Below are 18,560 nucleotides of genomic sequence, written 5' to 3'. Positions count from 1 at the left end.
AACTTCCACTCTGTGGGTTACCTTTGCGTTCGGAGCGTTTCTTGCGCCTCCTCTTGAACCTGCGTCGGATCAGGCAGTAATAGGAGCCCAGACTCTGTGCGCCGTTGGTGAGCAGGGCCATGACTTGGTGCACACTACTAGAAATTCCACTAAACAGCTGCCTAACTCTGGCTGAGCGCTTCGTTAAAACTGGAGCAAATTAAACTTGAACTCACACACGTGGTCTACCTGCCCTTCAACCTTCGCCCTCGTCCGCTTCACAAGCCGTGCACCGCTGTTTTCAAGCTACTGACATGAAGAACGCTCAACTCCACACACCTGCAGCGTTTCTTTGTTTCCACTTTAGTCCTTCCCTCATATCCAAACTCCCTCTCTCTCTCTCTCCATCCCTCCCTCCCTTTCCTCCTCGCTGCTTCTCTCCTCTGTTGACTCCATGTCTGCCCTATCAGTAGTCAGAGAGGGGAGGCGATGGAGTGGAGGAGGAGGGGACAAGCTGAGGAGAGAGACTCATGTTTTCATATGGATAAGAATTAACACACAGACCAAAGGCAAACTCTCTACCTGTGTAATCCCAGCTCAAAGTAACTGACACATCCTACAAGCGACGCCAATGTCATCCACCGACTTCCTCCACCCACTTACCAGTTCATCATACTGTAGCTTTCTGTGCTGTGTGACTGTAATAAGAGTCTATGTTTAACTATATTCCCTCTGCAGTGAAAGTAAGAGTGTCGGCTCAGTGCATCTCCAGTACATCCCCCCGTTTCTCTCACACACTCAAACACACACAACACACTCAAGCATATGACATTAAAATAAGCTCATATAAAAAAGTTACAACTGCAATATTAAAATCATCCGTCACTTGTCATCATACCCACCTGTCTCCTTCTTTATATTTTTTGTATTCCCCAATAACGAGCAAGCTCACCACTTGAGAGGGTGAGAACTTAGAAAGAAGTACTCTGCCTCCCTCTAGTGGCCATCTCGTGTAATTGCAGTTTTGCTGGGCCCAAACCACTTTTTTAAGCCACAGAAAATCGAACAACACTTATGATAGGAGCGCAAAGTTATGTTAGCTTTGTTGACAAATTCTATACTGGGTACAAACTCAGTATAGAGACAGACAAAGAAAGGAAGGAAGGGAAACGGCAAAAACACTTACCTCTGGCTGCCGTGCAGTCTGTGACCGGAAAAATCTGCAGAAGAGACAGAGAATACTTTACTAAACGACAGCGCTGACCAAGAAGTGTCTGCCAAAGCTCTTTTAGAGACGCAGTGCAACCAAGTTAGTGGCAGACAACAAGGAAATATGCACATGCTGGACTCATTCTTTCAAATTAGCCGTTTCCACATCAGCTCATCTTTCCCCACATTGTTCCAAAGAATTCCTGGATGGTTACCTAGAGCCACTCTTTGGATGGAATATGGGCTTAGGTGCCTGATCCCATTCATTTAGCTAAAAAACACAATTTTGTCAGTCGCTGGACTGTTTCAAGGCTTCCTGATATTTTATTTGGCAAAAACTACGCCCTTATAAGGAAATGTGATCCCTGTAATTGGTACACAGATCACTTATCTTAGACTGCAGGAACGGTAAGTGGTCAGCTGCGTGGTTTTTTAATATGTTTCTTAAACGGCTGGAGGAGAAAAATCATACTGGTGAAACTAAATAATCTACAAAGCTTAAACCCGCTGATCTCACATGCCAATGTAAAAATGTAAAGACTGACTGCATGAAAACGTCTGAGTGGGTAATCAGATAAGGCAGATCCTGTTACCATTATTCATTCACTATTATAAAGGGATAAATAAGCCAAGCACAATAAAGCCTGATCACGTCAATGCTCCAGACAACCTGCTAAATCTGTCAGCCATTAAATTGGCTGCTAATGCCTACAGATAAATGTGGAACGGCATGTGTGTTCTTGATGCTGTTGTCAGTTTTTTTGAATAATTAATAACTACCTCGTGTGATTGTTTATTAACTGGAACGTTAATAAACAATCACCCCATTTTCACCCCTTCCACCCCAAATCACCCCAAATAATTTCCCCCAGGGATTAATAAAGTATTCTGATTCTGATTCTGATTCAATATGTTAATATTTTCTATTAACAGCTTTTATTTTCTTTGGTATGCATGTGTACAAGTGCTTATTAATGCAAATATCTAATCAGCCAATTACACACCAGCAACTTTTCAGTACATAGACACGGTCAACACGTCCTGATGAGGAGATGTTTCAGAGTGTTTCAAGCAGATAAGAAGTCAACTGTAGCTAAAATAACCACTCATTACAACAAGTATGCAGAACAGCATATCTTAACCTTGAGGCTGATGGCCTACAGCAGACCACACTGGAAGCCACGCCTGCCAGCTAAGAACAGGAAACTTATCAAAAGATGACAAAAAAACCTGCTCAGCCTGATGAGTCTCGATCTCTGCTACAACAAGAAAGCACAGATCCATCCTGCCTTGTTTCAACAGTTCAGGCTGCTGCTGCTGGTCCTCTTGTTATCAACTAAACATCATCTACATGCCACAGCCTACCTGAGTGTTGTTGCTGACCATGTTCATTCCTTTATAATAAGACCCCCCCCCCCCGATGGAGGCTTCCAGCCGGATGTCACGTGTCACAAAGCTCAAATCATCTCAAGTTCACTGTATTCAAATGGCCTCCACAGTCACCAGATCTTGGGCAAATAGAGCACCTTTGATATGTGGTGGCATGAGAGAGCCACATCGTGGATGTGCAGCCAACAAATCTGCAGCAGCTGTGTGATACTGTCATGACAATGTGGAAAGAAATCTGAGGAATGTGACCAGGACCTTTTTGAATCTATGCCACAGAGAATGAATCCAGTTCTGACTGCAAAAGGGGGCCTGAGCCAGTACAAGGACGGTGCACTTAATGAAGAGTCCAGTTTAATATAAAGTATATAACGGTAAAGCAAAAATTATAAGAAAAAATGTAATGTCATATATGTAATGATATAATGCGATATGTAATGTGTAATGATGGGAGGTACAATGTGATATTAGAGTCCAAACAAATGGTACTGGATGTGTGAGGCTCTGAGAGCGTTGTAGACAATTCAGGTTTTTTTGTTCTGTTCAAAAAAACAAACAAACAAAAAAAACCCAGCAAATCTCTGACATCACTCTATCCAATAGATCTGATATATCTGTGAATGGCTAATATCAGCTACTAGTAAAGGCCAACTGAAAGGCTCCATCTGAAACACTGCTACATGACCTACACTGCTGTATGAGTGCTGGGTCATCACAGACAAGGATTAAAAAAAGACATGGCAATTAAGCTTTAGCTTTGGTATATTAATGCTCTATGATGTCCGCCAAACTAAAAATGACTAAACAAAAAATGGAGAGAAATATACACATAACAGGTGAAGGAGGGTGAATGGAAAAAACAATCGATACAGAGAAAACCCAGTGAGTGAGTACATAAAGCAAAGGAGGCCAGAGGGAGAGAGAAAAGGTGAGGAGACAAGAGAAACCCACCCATATGAAACATAAAATGAAAATGTAATCCCAAAATAAGCTCTTTTAACATGGGAGGCTGATTACAGCAGGTGAGACTCTTGTGTCACGGCTCAATATAAAAGCTTAAAACTGATTTATCATTTTTGGGCAGCAGTGGTTTGCTGTGTCATAGCAGGAAGGCAGCTCGCCTTCCTGCTCATCTATGGATGCATAGATGGATGGATGAATGGATGGATGGATGAGTAGATGGATGGATGGATGAATGAATGGAACAATGAGCGGATGGATGGATGGATGGATGAGGGGATAAATCGATGAGTGGATGCAAAGATGGATGGATGAATGAGCGGATGGATGGATGGATGCATAGATGGATGGATGGATGAGTGGATGGATGGATGGATGAGTGGATGGAAGGATGGATGAGGGGATAAATCAATGAGTGGATGCATAGATGGATGGATGAATGAGCGGATGGATGGATGATGGACGAATGAGTGGATGGATGAATGGATGAGTGCATTGATGGATGGATGGATGGATGGATGGATGGATGATAAATGAGTGGCTGGATGGCTGGATGGATGGATGGATGAATGAATGGATGGATGATAGATGGATGACTGAGTGGATGGATGGATGATGGATGAGTGGATGGATGGATAGATGGATGAATGAATGAGTAGATGGATGAATGAATGAGTAGATGGATGGATGGATGAGTAGATGGATGGATGGGTGAATGAATGGAACAATGAGCGGATGGATGGATGAGTGGATGCATAGATGGATGGATAAATGAGCAGATGGATGGATGGATGGATAGATGGATGATAGATGGATGAATGAGTGGATGGATGGATAGATGGATGAATGAATGAATGAGTAGATGGATGGATGGATGGGTGAATGAATGGAACAATGAGTGGATGAATGGCTGGATGGATACACGAGTGGATGGATGGAAGGCAGGTAATGACATGCTAACAAACAACAAAGCAGAAATGTGGGGCAAAGAGGCCTGCACAAGAAAGACGGTGAACGTAAATATACTCCAGACGCAATTTCATTCATGCTTCTGTGTACAAGCCAAGCATAACTCCAGCTGGCCAAGTTTCACCACGACAGGCCCGGCTGCGTGACTGTTTTCTGTTTGCTTCGTTTTTTTGAACGGGAGACCAGTCAGTCCGCTTCCTTCAGTGTTTTCTGTTTACAGCGACTGTGCAAAGAGCTGCAGACAGGCCAGAAGAGACTGCGTGCACGCTCCGCAGAGGCACATGTTGTTCCACAGCAGAGACTGCAACCGCCGCTCTCTCTCTCTATTTCTTGGCATTCGCAGCACATACTGAATGGACAAGGGGAAAGAGGCTGTGGTTAGGCAGCCAGTACTTTGCGGTTGAATTTAAAGGCATTCCAAACTCAAATAACAGCCGAACTCCTGGTGGCCTTCGCCGTGGTTTGACAGAGAAACACGATCATTGACAAAAACAACCTCTTAAACAGTTTTACAGGGACAAAATCCAGGCTACTGTGGTGAACCCATCTGTTGGTTCATGCGTGCACTCACAGAACACTACAAAGCACAAAGCTCTAAAAATAAACTCAATGGGAACCTTTTTTTAAGTTTTGTGTTTTCCCCATGTCATTCTGAAGCTGTTCATCTAAACGTAAGAGGCAGTTCCAGGGATGTAGAGTTCAGTATGAGTCTAGCTGCTTTACTAACTAGCCAACTTGTGCTATTATTAATTTAATTATTCCATAATTAGTCACAACAATGATGCTGAAAAAGATCTACACTGTGCAGTGTAATATAACTGAACACCCACTAAGATGGACATCTCAAAAAGCGGTCAAATGGTATGTCAACACACTACATTTACACTGTACGCTCATTGGCATTCATCAGCATGCCTCATTAAAACCTGGAACCAAACCAAAAGCCATCGAGCTAACAAGCTAGTTCAAAGCAAAAGGAAACCAATGAGCTACCTGACTGATCAACATCCGGAGAAAAACAGAAAACACAAACCTCCGAGTGCGGCCCTCAGATGCTGATGAGTTTTCTAGAAAAGCTGTGCTTGTTTTTTTTCTTCAATCTCTGTTTGAAAACCTAAAGTTTGCCAATGTTTTTTTTATCTTTTTGCGCTGAAGCAGTCATCTTACGTCAGTGTGGAGAACCAAGTGAAAACCTAACGCAGAGATTAAAGCGTGTTCTGCGGCACTTGAATACCTGAATGTGAAGTCAGATGAAAAATGTCCAGGCAGAAGGAGCGCAGCTTCATTGCCTTGTGAGGAAGTCACGCTCCTAAAAGTAACACTCCCTAAACCTCATCTTGTGAACAGTTTGGCAAGAAGGAGACAGAGAAGGAGAGATGGTGTGTGAGAGATTTGTAGTAGACTGACGAGGTGGGGGTGGGGGGTTTCAGAGGACGTCCTCTTACTGGAGCCCTTTGATCAATAGAGTCGGGGGCAGAAGGTGCATGGAGAATAACACGGGCGGTTCAATAGGCTTGACGGGGGCGATCAGAAAAATGGCAAAGAAGTAAAAAAGCATTCAGACTCTGGACTGGACAATAATTAAGTCTGAGAGGTTCAGCGTGGGGGAAAAAACGGTTTATGAAAAAGAAACAGAAAATCAGTCGACCGCGTGTGATATGAGGAGTGCGTGACTGTAAACCTCGAATCTCGGTCTTCAGCCAAAAATGAGGTCAATGGCTCAGTAACCGCTGGCCACACACACACACACACACACACATTTTAATTAATGCATTTAATTGAATGTGTGTGTCGTATTGAGATTGATTGCGCGCCTGCCCGTAAAAAATTCATGGGAGATAAAAGCTGGATCACCATGTGCAGTTTTCTCCACGATGACAGCCTGGAAATGTTTTTGCTTTTCTTATTTGCCCAGCAGAGGGCAGCACTGTGACATGAATGTTATTATGATGCTGTATGTACACAGGGAACATGTACAGAGGGAATAATTGATTTTCTTTCTTTTATCTTTGCTTTGATGAGCATGCTGGGTGTAAAATCACCTCACGGTTTCTGCTTGCACATAAAGGAAACTCAAATCTCTTAATCAATGAGGCCGCCTCTCTTACACAGCACCTGTCCCAGGTGTTGGTGCGTGGAAGAAGAAGAAGAAGAACTTGAGTTTAAAAAGCACAAGCTGGAGCAGAAGGTGATGACTAAGACAACACAAATGACACATGCGCAGGGCGACTGCCAGCACTTTAAAAAAGTCGCACAGACACGAAGCCAGCAGCCTGCCCACATGCTAAATGCAGTGAACTTATGTGGGAACATTTTTAACATTTTTTGGTGAAAACTCTGCAAAACTTGTTTTTTTAGTTTATTTTATTTATTTTTTTAATCAGCGTGACTCCAAAAATGTTGCACAGCTCTGAGTTCCTTTACTCTGTATTCAGATCGATGTTGTGAGCGCTGTTCTAGGGGGAGGATTCTGTGATGCTCAACAGAAGACGCCTCAGGAGAGCACATGTCAGGCCTGTAAACACTCAGCCAGAATTCACAATGCAAGAAGATAAAGTGCTATACGTGTATATTTGGCAGCGTGGGTCTTCAAGCATGGCTTGTTATTGTTTATCAGCTTTTTTACATGAAAAAAAGATCAATTTCAAGGACTAGAATTCATATTAATATTACAATGTGATGTATTTTGGCCACCACAGAGACTGAGCAGTCCATCAAACAGCTGCTAGCATGAGAAGGCTGTGATGGATCATATAACTGAGTTTACACTCGATACTCCTACACTGTGACCAGGCTCTATGTATGCTGGTCGCAGCAGATGGCCGCCCCTCCCTGAGCCTGGTTCTGCCGGAGGTTTCTTCCTGTTAAAAGGGAGTTTTTCCTTCCCACTGTCGCCAAAGTGCTTGCTCATAGGGGGTCATATGATTGTTGGGTTTTTCTCTGTATCTATGAAGCGCCTTGAGGCGACTTTTGTTGTGATTTGGCGCTATATAAATAAAATTGAATTGAATTGAATTGAATTGAAAACTACAGTACTGGCAGCATAATAAAGCTTACAGTACAGCTGCTGTAATCATAACAGTTTTTACTGTGACTTGTTTCCACAGCATGTCTTCCTCCCCTCACCCCCAACCGGTCATGACTGATGGCTGCCCCTCCCTGAGTCTGGTTCTGCTGGAGGTTTCTTCCTGTTAAAAGGGAGTTTTTCCTTCCCACTGTCACCAAGTACTCACTAGAGGGTTGTTGGGGTTTTCTCTGCATTGCTGTAGGGTCTTTACCTTGCAATTTGACACTATATAAATACAATTTAGGTAAAAAATAAAGTATACTTGAAATATATAACACATCATGTGTTTTGTTGTCATTTTACTGTTCTTACTGTAATCTCTACCACAGTTTATAACTGCAAAAATGCACCGGAGTCCTGCAGAGTCATTAACACCACATCTCATGCTGAACAGGTACTTAATCTGCACGAACCCGCCCGTGCACCCCGAATTCAGCTTTTTGTCCTTCCAAAACAATAGCAGGATGTTGGCTTTTGTTTCCACCACTTCTTCCACCGTGTGAATACGGGGAATGCTCCTGCGCTCTACATTTTAATAACCAGAAGATGAATGCTGGCCAGGGGTGGTTAATTAATTTAGGAGTCCCAGTCATGGTGGCAGCTCTTTGCTTGTTAAACCTGAACGCAGTTCTCAGCAAAACAAACAATAAAAAACAAACAAAAATAACAACAACAGCAGAAAGACAGCCCATAATAATCCACAGCTAATAAAGAATAAACACTGCTAAAATATTGATTTAAACATAAACACTTAAATTCCCATCTGTGCCGCCACTGTTAGACTGCACATATTTCCTTATGTTCCTCTTAAGGAAATAAGAACCTCAACACATAAATTAGATTATTTATGGTTGGACCAAAGCCTGTGTGTCCGTCACTGGTTTCTGAAACTTTGAGCGTTTTTTACGTCACTATCTTGAAGTAAAAAAGAAAACAGATGAAAGCTTGCTCATTGGCTTACGCTTTGATAACCAATGTTTTTTACAAATAAAGTTCACGTTTTTTAATTCAATGTGACTCAAAACGAGTGACCGAGCCCATAAACTCATCAGGCAGATGTTCACAGTGTTCGTGTCAGAGACCAGAGGGGACCAGAGGCCTTTTTGCAACCGCAGCGATCGACATCTGGTGCTCTTAAGATCAAATGCAGGTTTAAGGCACTTCCATGCTGGCTTGACTTTTGAGAAACAGAAGCTACGTCCAAGCAACAGAGTCAAATCCAAATAAATTAAACAGTATTAAATTGTGCGATTTAACACAACACTGTACAAACGTTTCCCATAAACATCCATTTTATTCATTTGAGGATCACATCCCACCATCGATGGGGTGTCTATCCCGAGGCTTCACGAAATCCAGCGCATTTACAATATCGGACATGTTACTGTACAAAACTGCCTATATGTTTACAGCGACTTGATGAAGGGCTTGTCAGATCCAAGAAAATGGATGTCAAGTCTGCAGGGGACTCCCTGAACTTTCATGTTTGTTGTGCCCTTCTGATGAGCCTCCACTGAAGCAGATGACAAAGCAGCTGGTAGCTCCATGTGCATCAGAGGAGCCAAACGGCCTCTTCACCTTCGCCAACAGCGCGAGTCACAGTGACAAAAAAACTGCATGTATTGTATGGGAAAAATTCAAATTCAGGTAAAAACATGACACGCCGCTGCAAACCTCACCAGCATCAGCTAGATATCACCAAGCTCGAGTGAAAACACCGTGCTGTTAGTGAGAGACAAAAATACTGGCAAGATGTGAGCAGAGATGAGCGAGAAGGAGAAGCCAAATGAGAAGGTGGCTGCCTTCGCTAAAATTAGACCCTAATGTGAGGGAATACACATAAAGGAACACACACATCTACCAAGTACCACACAACAGCTCGTGAATTCTCTATAAACAAACCAGATAGCTAAAATAATCTTCTGACTTCAAGCAGCTTCCAAAACTCTAATTACTCACTGGATTAAAAAAAATCATTTTATCAGCTCCTATATTTTACTGCTCAGCTCGTGAAACGGTAGTCTGGTTCTTCTCTAAATAAGAAGGCCCGTAAATAGGAATGACTTTATTCTTCCTATGGGAGTTTCCTCTAGTTCCCAAGCCTACCATCAGCTCCCACTACCGGGTGTGGTCCACTGCTTACCCAGGCATCCAATCTCTTTGCCTGGGACACATCCGCTCCACTGCTTGTGGCTTTGGGCTTTTCGTCTGGAGCTCGACCAGCAGTTGCACGCGTGTGTTTGTGTGTGCGGTCGACGTTAGAACGGGGAGAACAATGGGCAGCTCTGTGTTTGCCCTTCTGGCAAGATATATACCTGAAGGGCAAAAGCAACCAGAGTGGGAGAAGGGCAGCAGACTGCAAGCCACGAAGGCGGCTTTCAAAGGGCAGGCTGAGATGACTGTTTATTAGGTGCCGTGCTCCATTTTCTAGGGTGCAAACTATATATATATATATATATATATATATATATATATATATATATATATATATATATATATATATATATATATATATATATATATATTTCAAAACAAATATACACCGAGGCAGATGTCATTACACACACATCAGAACCTGTGACAAAATGCATCACGTCTCCTCCGACGCCCACGCTCCTCCAGTCTGATTTGGCTTAAACAAGGTGCCCAACCGAATACCAATAAAGCCGAGCTATTTTGATTTGGTTCCACAGTTGTCACGTCGTTTCTCGTGTCAGCTCTGGCTCAGCTGAGCTGCTGCAGGCAACAATATGACAACAATCTCAGGGAAGTCCTCAAAGATTTGCACAGTGCAACAGAAACACACACACAAATAGCAAGTTATGTGTTTGAGCTCCAGATGCAGGTAAGCTGCTTATGACTGTGTTTTGGGAATATTGTAGATAGGTCAGATCACAGCGTCGTGGAAGCCACAGCTGCGATACCCCTGCGTGAACTTCACGCCTACTTTAGTCACGAGATGTCAACGCAAATTATTGGGCAGCGTAGCTCAAACTACTGACGATGAGCAGTGGATCCTGTAACGGATGCTCAAGGATGCTTTAGCTGTAAATTGATGTGATGATAAGCAGTGCACCGGAGACTATCCACGCACACTTTCTGCCCCCTCACACACATAAACACACAAGTTTGTTTCTCACAATCTCCAATAGAACATCTCGTCTCCTTTCTTTCTTCGGTGAACCTTTTTTCCTCACTCGAATCGTCCTCCTTCTCCTCCTCCATCAGCATTTTCTCCTATGATGAGCAAGTTCGCTCTCTCAGCCTATTTATCTCTCTACCCTGCTGCGTGCCATGTCGACAACATAAACTTCCCTTTCCTGTCTTATAGGGAAAAATACTGGAGGTCACAGAAAAAAGGATGTGTAATTGTCAACCTAATCTGAATTCCAGTAAGACCGTCACATCAGCCAGCACTGAAGCTCTCGGGCCGACTATATAACACACACTCGCGTACTCACTCACTCAAAGTGTTTTTACTGCACCGCAATGCAGTGTGACATTGAGGATAATGACTGCACTCACACTCACACATGCACACACACATCCCTGCAGAAAAACACCTACAATTACACAAAGAAAAGCCAAGGTGGGCAGGCACGGTCACCCACAGTTTTCAAGGAATTTTTAGTCAGCACACAGATGAAAAGCCTTGACGGCTCTTTTGTTATCCGCAGTATTTAGTACTTTGTGATTTTCTGATCTTACACCCCTCGTGGTTAAAGTAGCTTTGATTTGTTTTCATGGCTGGAACAATGGAAACTTGTAACAACATTTCAAGTATTCACACAAAAAAGTGAATAAAAAAATCTCTTCAAACTAAAGTCTTACTAAAGGTTTGTTACATCAACGAGCAGCACTGAACAACAGTGCCAGCTTCGGCTCCATAAAGACAATATTTTTTTAAATAAAGAATTAGATTACATATGTGGTAGTGCGGGAAAATAAAAAATACTGTGTATAAAATAATATATATACACAGAATCTTATGGCGATAAGTAACTTAGTTGATGGAGTCAAAGTTTCTCTAATCACAGGATGAAAGACACCAAAGAGCAGCTCAAGGAAACAGACCAGCACCGACTGTTAGCAGCAAGGGAATGAAACAAAATGCTAAAAGCAGCGCTTAAATCATACAACACATCTTGAAAAATGAAATATTACAGTTCAAGACTAGTTTTACATCATGTTGTTCTCAGCAGAGGAATCCAGAATCGCCAAGCTTATGAAGGCTGAACACAAAATCACCCAAAAAAAATCAAAGTAAAAGTTGTTGAAGTGTTGCCTTCATTTTTCTGAAGAGCAGTACTTGGGAAACTGTTTTGTTAAAAACACAATGCTGTCAAACGAAGCTTTAAAGTTTTGATAAATGTAGGCGATTAAAGCTAGTTTAGCTTCAGGGTTCCAATACGGTTACAGAAAGAAAATGACCTCCAGCCTCCAAGCGTCAGAGGGTGAACTATAGAACACGAACAACAATCACTACTTGTACAAGCAAAAGAGAGCAGTCATGTGGGAAAGTTGTTATTTTAGGGCTCAAACAAACTGACACACAATCAGTCAAAGATCTGACTTATTAATACTGATAAATGACTCTGTGACATTCTGTATTGACTCAGCTTAATACTCTGAGCTTAACATTTCCAGGATCTGTGCATACAGTTCTTTTTCTTCCTAAAGATGCTGCTTTTTGCAGGATCTTTGCTCTCCTTTTGCGTATGCACTGGATACCATCGTGGGAAATGAAGAAAAATATTTGCTGACAGTTACTCTATTATTTTTATCCGACGTGCAAACTGTTGCAAGATTTGAACTCGCTAAACTACAAGCTACTGCCTCGCAGAGGAACTTTTTAAGACACGGGGAAACATTGCTGCATCAGGAAAGTTTGAGAACAGCCCCAAAAATAAGCCATAAAAACTCCAACTATCCTTCATCGCCTGCTCTGGTGGGACTGCGCACGCATCTCTGTGCGATGGGCTCCTACGCAGGTGTACAAATGAGTGTGTGTTCGTGTATCATAGAGAGCGCCTGTGTGTGTGTTCTTCTCCTCTCTTGGAGTGTCTATCTGGGTCAGACATCTGGGGAGTTGCCAAGGCCTTGGCGAAGTGGGCAGCTGGCCATCACAGCTGGTTCACAATCTCAAACACACACACACACAGAGGGAAGTGCAGAGCCACCAGGTAACATCTGCATTGCCACCGCTCAGAGCAAGTATCCAGCGCTGCCACCTGATCCCTCATTACCATCTCTGGAACTGAAGAAGTGAGAGGCAGACCTTCACGTCCGTGCGAGCCCACTTCAGGACAAAATGCTTGAGAATCGGTCTGACTGTAATTATCGGGGAATGCGTAAATGCTTGTTTGTGTATGTTTGCCTACACTTGCATGATATGCTGACAGAGCTTAATCTCACTGGATAGGAATGCGGAGTACAAGCTAATTAACCACTTCCAAGATGGCGACTAAATCCATCCCGCAGAGCCTCTCCAACCTCCTTTTCTTTCAGCCCTCCTGCTGTACAATGGTAGTTAAGGCTTTCCCACACCGCTTCTATTCACTGGTCGCAGATAGGATTACAACAGAGGTGCTCAAAAAGTAGGCCACGGCATGTTGTGTTCACATCTGCGTGTGTGTGTGTGTGTGAGTGAGTCTTACATTGCACAGAATGGCATTATAAAAGGGGTTAGGGTAGGTTAGGGTTTTCACCTGGTGAAATGAGAACTGTCAGTGGGCAGACTTGATCAGTGAGACCTTTTTCCTGGAGGACGGCACACACTTAAGATGCAACAATAACACTGAGTTTCCACAGGAAACAAGTTAAAAGCTTCCTTCAGAGGCTTCATCCTGCAACGGGATGCGTGTTTATCTGTAAACTTTATTGAATGGACACTCGGATTTCACAATCACAGATTAATCTTTGTCAAGTTACCTTAGGGAAATATTGGTACACAGGGATGGAGATTGCATAAGGGTTTATTTTTCTGCATAGATGCTCTGACTGGTAGCAGCTTTTCCTAGAAGGGGTAAGGAACAGCACACGAGCGTTTTATAGTCAGAGGAATAAATCGAGTGAAGCAAATCTAACAAGACAGTTTGAGCTGGGTGGTCAACTCGAAGAAAAAAGAAGTAGTTTTCCTCCCTGAATTGCAATTTCTGACATGCTTCTCGGTCGGTTCTGTTAAGTCTCCAACTACTGCATGCATCTCTGAAGCAGAACAAAGAAACAAAATTACAAAATAGAGGAATTCATTAACTTTACCTTTCTGTGTAAGAAAAAATCAACAATTAGTCACAGAAGAGCAGAAAGCAACAGCACTACTGTGAATGTAAAGAAGTCCCCTGTAGCGTTGCTGTTGGTCAATATGACAGGCCAGAAACCACAGAGGGCAAGAGAGGCACAGCAGATGTCCCTCTATCACTCTGCCAGGCGTGCCCTCAGCCCCCAACCCCGACTTCCTTGGTTTCCACTCGTTGTTTTTTTCTCTTTATGAAAGTCTTCCACTGTCAGCCTGATGAATGACAGTTCAAACAGGGTGTCGGTGCACACTTCTAGTGCTGTAAGGTCCTCAATGGGCGAATGCTGAGGCCCCAGCGGAGGCTGTGTGGTTGCCAGTAGCCATGGTAATTCCAAAAATTGAGATTTCTTTTTTTAAAAGCAATCTGCAGTTTCTTTCAGAGGTTAAAGGCAGTCAAACAAAGAACTGCCGGAACATACTGTGTCTACACAGTGCCATTGTTTCATCAAACAATCCAAAATATTTCAAATTAAAATCTGTTCTTTGAATAAAATGTAGCACAGTTTCTGCACTTCTGCAGGACAGACATGCACATATCTGTAAGTACAAAAACAGCTATTTTTCTCTCATTATAATGCCTTTTTTGTTTTTGCTTAGTAGTTGCACTCTGAGAAAGTTATAAAGCCATTATGCTGCAGAACTGCCTCTGACATCTCCTTTCACCGGGTAAAGGCCACGGTTACATAAGGGTTACTATTTTAGTTTGCCAGCCAACATCCCTCTGATGGAAGGACCAAAAGACTCCAGTCAGTGCTGCATCGCTAATGGGTACTCTTTAAACACACACACACAAAATAGAAAACTGCTGGTAAACAGGAGTTTTATAATCCACATATCTTTGTAATTGATTTTTTTTCTTTTTAACCTTGTTGATACAGGCAACAGGGATAAGCATTTATAGTCATTTTGGCATTTTATTAAGGATGCTACGCTTCTGAAGCTTCAAAAAGAAACAAAAAGTCCTTCTCATCTGTTTTGGTGGACAGCTCTACAGTGGGCTGAAGGACTAATGACTTAATGGGATGCCAAAATGCTGGCCAAGCATGGTTTCAATGTCATTTGCTCATTTGGTCACCGAAGGTAAACCAGAGACTGTGATAGTGAGAGAGGAGACAGGGAGGCAGAGAGAAAATGGTGCTAGAAGCAAATGCAAATGTAAAATGTAGTGTTTTATGGATGCAGAGAGAGAAAGGTCAAGCCAGCGAAAAGCAGTTCACTGCCATCTATACCTCGAGTGCATTTTCTTTGTTGAAATATGAATGAAATGGAACCTGAAAGCTGCAACTGAACAGGTACCAAAAGAAGACTTCAAATGATGACCTAAATCATTTATTACAATAAACTCAGGCTGAAGACCTAAAAAAAATTGTTTTTCTATTGAAACAAAAATCAGCCCCTATAACATTAGAAATCTGTGTTCTGTGTGTTTGTTTCTTTGACTGCAAACTCCTTCTACACCGTCAGGAGTTGAGCAACCAAACTTGGCACATACATACATCTTCAGCCGCTAGAGGTTCTGACCCACATCAGATGTTATGACGTTACCCTGTTGCCTAGAAACCACCTAGCAATGGGCTAAAATGACCTGTTTTTAGCATTCATCCACCTTATAAAAGCATCTTATCTATAGGCTACAATCTTTTTCTAACAACAATAACATCCCAAAATAATATCTACCACTCAGAATTTTTTTGAATAAGTGTATCAAGAACAGACACAAACACCTACTAGTCTGAAAATAAGTAATGAATAATTATAAATAAATAAACTTTAAGCAGTCTCATGTTTCACTAATCAGCTGTTTTGTTTTCTAGTCTTGAGAAATGTGTTCAATTTATTTCTTTTGATTTACCTGCAATATTTACATCTTTATATTTCATCTTGCAGTCATCGTGCTATGTGACGTGTAAAAGAAAATATTCATTTTCTCATAAAATCTTTGCTCTGTGGGAAACTAGAGAAGATCTCTTAAATATTACTGTTGTGTTTGGTTCTGTATGGCTGAAAGATAAAAATAAACACTGCTGCATCCAGATACTGCAGCTTGGTGAGTTCTTCTTTACTATTTCATGAATAAAACATTATGAATGTGATCCATGAATTAACTTTTACTATCAGCTACTGAGTAACAGCTGATCCCTTATCTCGTCTTGTGACCGCTTTGGTTACTAGACACGATTAACAATTTATCTCCTCTTAATATCCACCAGGTTGCTGGTAACCCCGTTTGCAAAAAAACTCCCACAACTCCCACTGAAACCGTCTCCAAATATCCGCCTGGAAAACTCCATTAAATTTGCAATGGAGAAATTTCCCCGTCTGAAGTGTGGCTCTGGAGATCCGCCCCATTTGCTTCAAATTCTCCTGTCAGGCATGGATGCTTCACTGCCGACAGGAAAACAACAAATTAGAACTTCAGAGGAAAATGTCTGCTGGACTCGGCTCACTTTTTGTTTTCCGTCTCCTCTCTGGTCTGCTTTGCAGATCTGGTCTGGCATGTCACGATATTTCGATATTTCACCTCCGCGTTGTTGACATTTGAGCCACTGCCCTGCGCTGACCGCGGTATTAGCCTGACTCGTTTGAAAGAAGGCATCAAGTTGCTACAATAGATGCTTCTGAACAGGAAGACGATACTGAGTATTCATGAAACAATCTGTCTGTCTTTGCTGTGCCCACAATCTGCAATAATTTTACATAAGAATTTGCATGCGAGCCATATTCGCCGGACTGACAGAACAATCAATTAAAGCAACTTCCTCAATCACCTCTGTTTAAGCACATCATCACATCACTTATGACAGCATAATCAATTCAAATCGCCGCTCTCTTGGAATTTGGTGCTCATGTGCGTGTTTGTGTGTGCGCGTGCATGTGTGTGTGTGTGTGTGTGTGTGTTATTTCGGGCTACTCGTGGAACAGAGCAGCAGCAGATGTGAGAGATAATTTGCAGCCCAGAGAGACTCTCTCTCTGGTGTATTACAAAGCATTATGGGTAGATTTGCCATCATTGAACTTGAGTGGACTTCAATGACACAGTGTTCCTTTTCAACCGATACACCCGCACTCACACGTGTGCGGTTCGTTTTTAGCTAGCCCTGACCTTCCAGGTCACATTCAGTGGGCTGCAGAGATTCAACTTTACTGAGGCCAAAAAAGAAAGCCTTGTTTCGCACGCTTTCTTTTGTCTTTGTGCTTTTTACTTTCACTCTTAATCCCAAATTCTGAATGAAAACTGATGCAGAGGTTGCACTCCGTGTACTGTGTAGGGCCTGTAACAGGCTGGCGCTGGTGTGGTAAAATGCCCTGGGCAGAGTTTATATAACTGTTTCCTAACATGAACTTGGTTACAGCCACGCTGCGATGATGACACAACTATAGAGGCAGGAAAACAAGTAAACCTGAATAAGGTGCGGTTTATTGCATAAATGCCCCCAGATCAGGCGTGCATTCATCACACACTGGAGAAAGAAGCTGTACGGTTGATGCTTGTTATTATAACAGAATGAGAGAAAGCAGGATGTAACAGAGCTGAAAGGAAGTGACATAATGGGACAAACCGGCATCTAAAAGGTTGGCGGCGGCTGGAGCAAGCAGAGGCAAACAGACACAAACAATTGGCAGCAACATTTTTGACATGAACAGACAATGAGGTCATGGGCTGTTTTTGGTTATTTTAGGTCCTGTTAGAGCTCACCCTGGGCCTCTGATAGCACCCAGCGCTGACGCCGGTGTTCCCGGGCCGTGATACCGCCGCTCAGGTCTGTTCAGAGTGACTTCAACCGCTGTCCAGCCACTCCCCTACACTCAAGGAGACACTAGGGCAGGGGTGGGCAATCTCAGTCCACGAGGGCCGGTGTCCCTGCAGGTTTTAGATGTGTCCTCGAACCAACACAGCTGATTTAAATGGCTAAATTAGCTCCTCAACATGTCCTGAAGTTCTCCAGAGGCCTGGTAACGAACTAATCATGTGATTCAGGTGTGTTGACCCAAGGTGAGATCTAAAACCTGCAGGGACACCGGCCCTCGTGGACTGAGATTGCCTACCCCTGCACTAGGGCAATGATGCTCACTCCAGTGTAGCAGGCAAAAAACACACCAGCAGAAGATTGTTTAGGGGAGGGAGGAGAAGTTGTTCCCACCACTGGAGCGACGTCAAATCAGCCAACGATACATAATGTCATCTGACTGCTTAGAGGAGCACTTAAACATGCCAGCAAATTTCTGTGATTTTACGACATGCAACATTCAAGAGGCAGACATTTTTCTTTCTATCGCATCAATTTTTCATATATTGACTGAGCGGGCACAAATGGACCGGCATTCGACAACACCACAACATCAGCAGCACATCTGAGTGTAGGTTTTAAAATGAGCTACAGAGGTCATACGTTTTTACTGAATATAAGCAGGAAGAAGGAGGGAAATGGACGAATGGGCAAACACGTCGCTGAGAAAGGAAGCGAGGGAGTAAAATGTTCTGCAATGCAATTTGTCAAAGATTCGCATTAATAACATTCTCGTTCAACAACATTACCAGGCATATTTTAAGCTCTCTTTTAAAACCTGCTGGATTCCAGGTAAAACAGTGTCAGCTCTCTTAAAACCCCTGAATTGTTTCCCTAATGTGCAGCACTCCAAGTGCAGAGTGTCACAAACAGACTGCAGGAGGTAGTTTCAATTAAAGATTAG

At 42.7% G+C, this 18,560-nt stretch overlaps 1 protein-coding gene across 2 annotated transcripts in view; it reads right to left on the bottom strand.

Annotated features, from left to right (window-relative positions):
- The window catches only part of adarb1b (adenosine deaminase RNA specific B1b), a 120,591-nt gene that overhangs the window by 46,293 nt on the left and 55,738 nt on the right, over positions 1-18,560 (bottom strand). The window contains exon 3 of one of the 2 annotated variants that reach the window (XM_084908074.1): positions 1,166-1,199. Coding sequence is in view for 1 of the 2 variants with exons in the window: in XM_084908073.1 (XP_084764199.1) it covers positions 22-121 (100 nt within the window). In the remaining variant the exon portion in view is untranslated. Of the gene's footprint in view, positions 1-21; positions 524-1,165; positions 1,200-18,560 lie in introns of those variants that run through there. The other variant, XM_084908073.1, reaches the window with a different exon arrangement.

Source organism: Perissodus microlepis, chromosome 16 (assembly GCF_051167445.1).
Source record: "Perissodus microlepis isolate ML-2025 ecotype Zambia chromosome 16, ASM5116744v1, whole genome shotgun sequence".
Taxonomy (NCBI): Eukaryota; Metazoa; Chordata; class Actinopteri; order Cichliformes; family Cichlidae; genus Perissodus; species Perissodus microlepis.
Note: the sequence above shows the minus strand (reverse complement) of the source record. Positions and strands in the feature narration are given on the sequence as shown.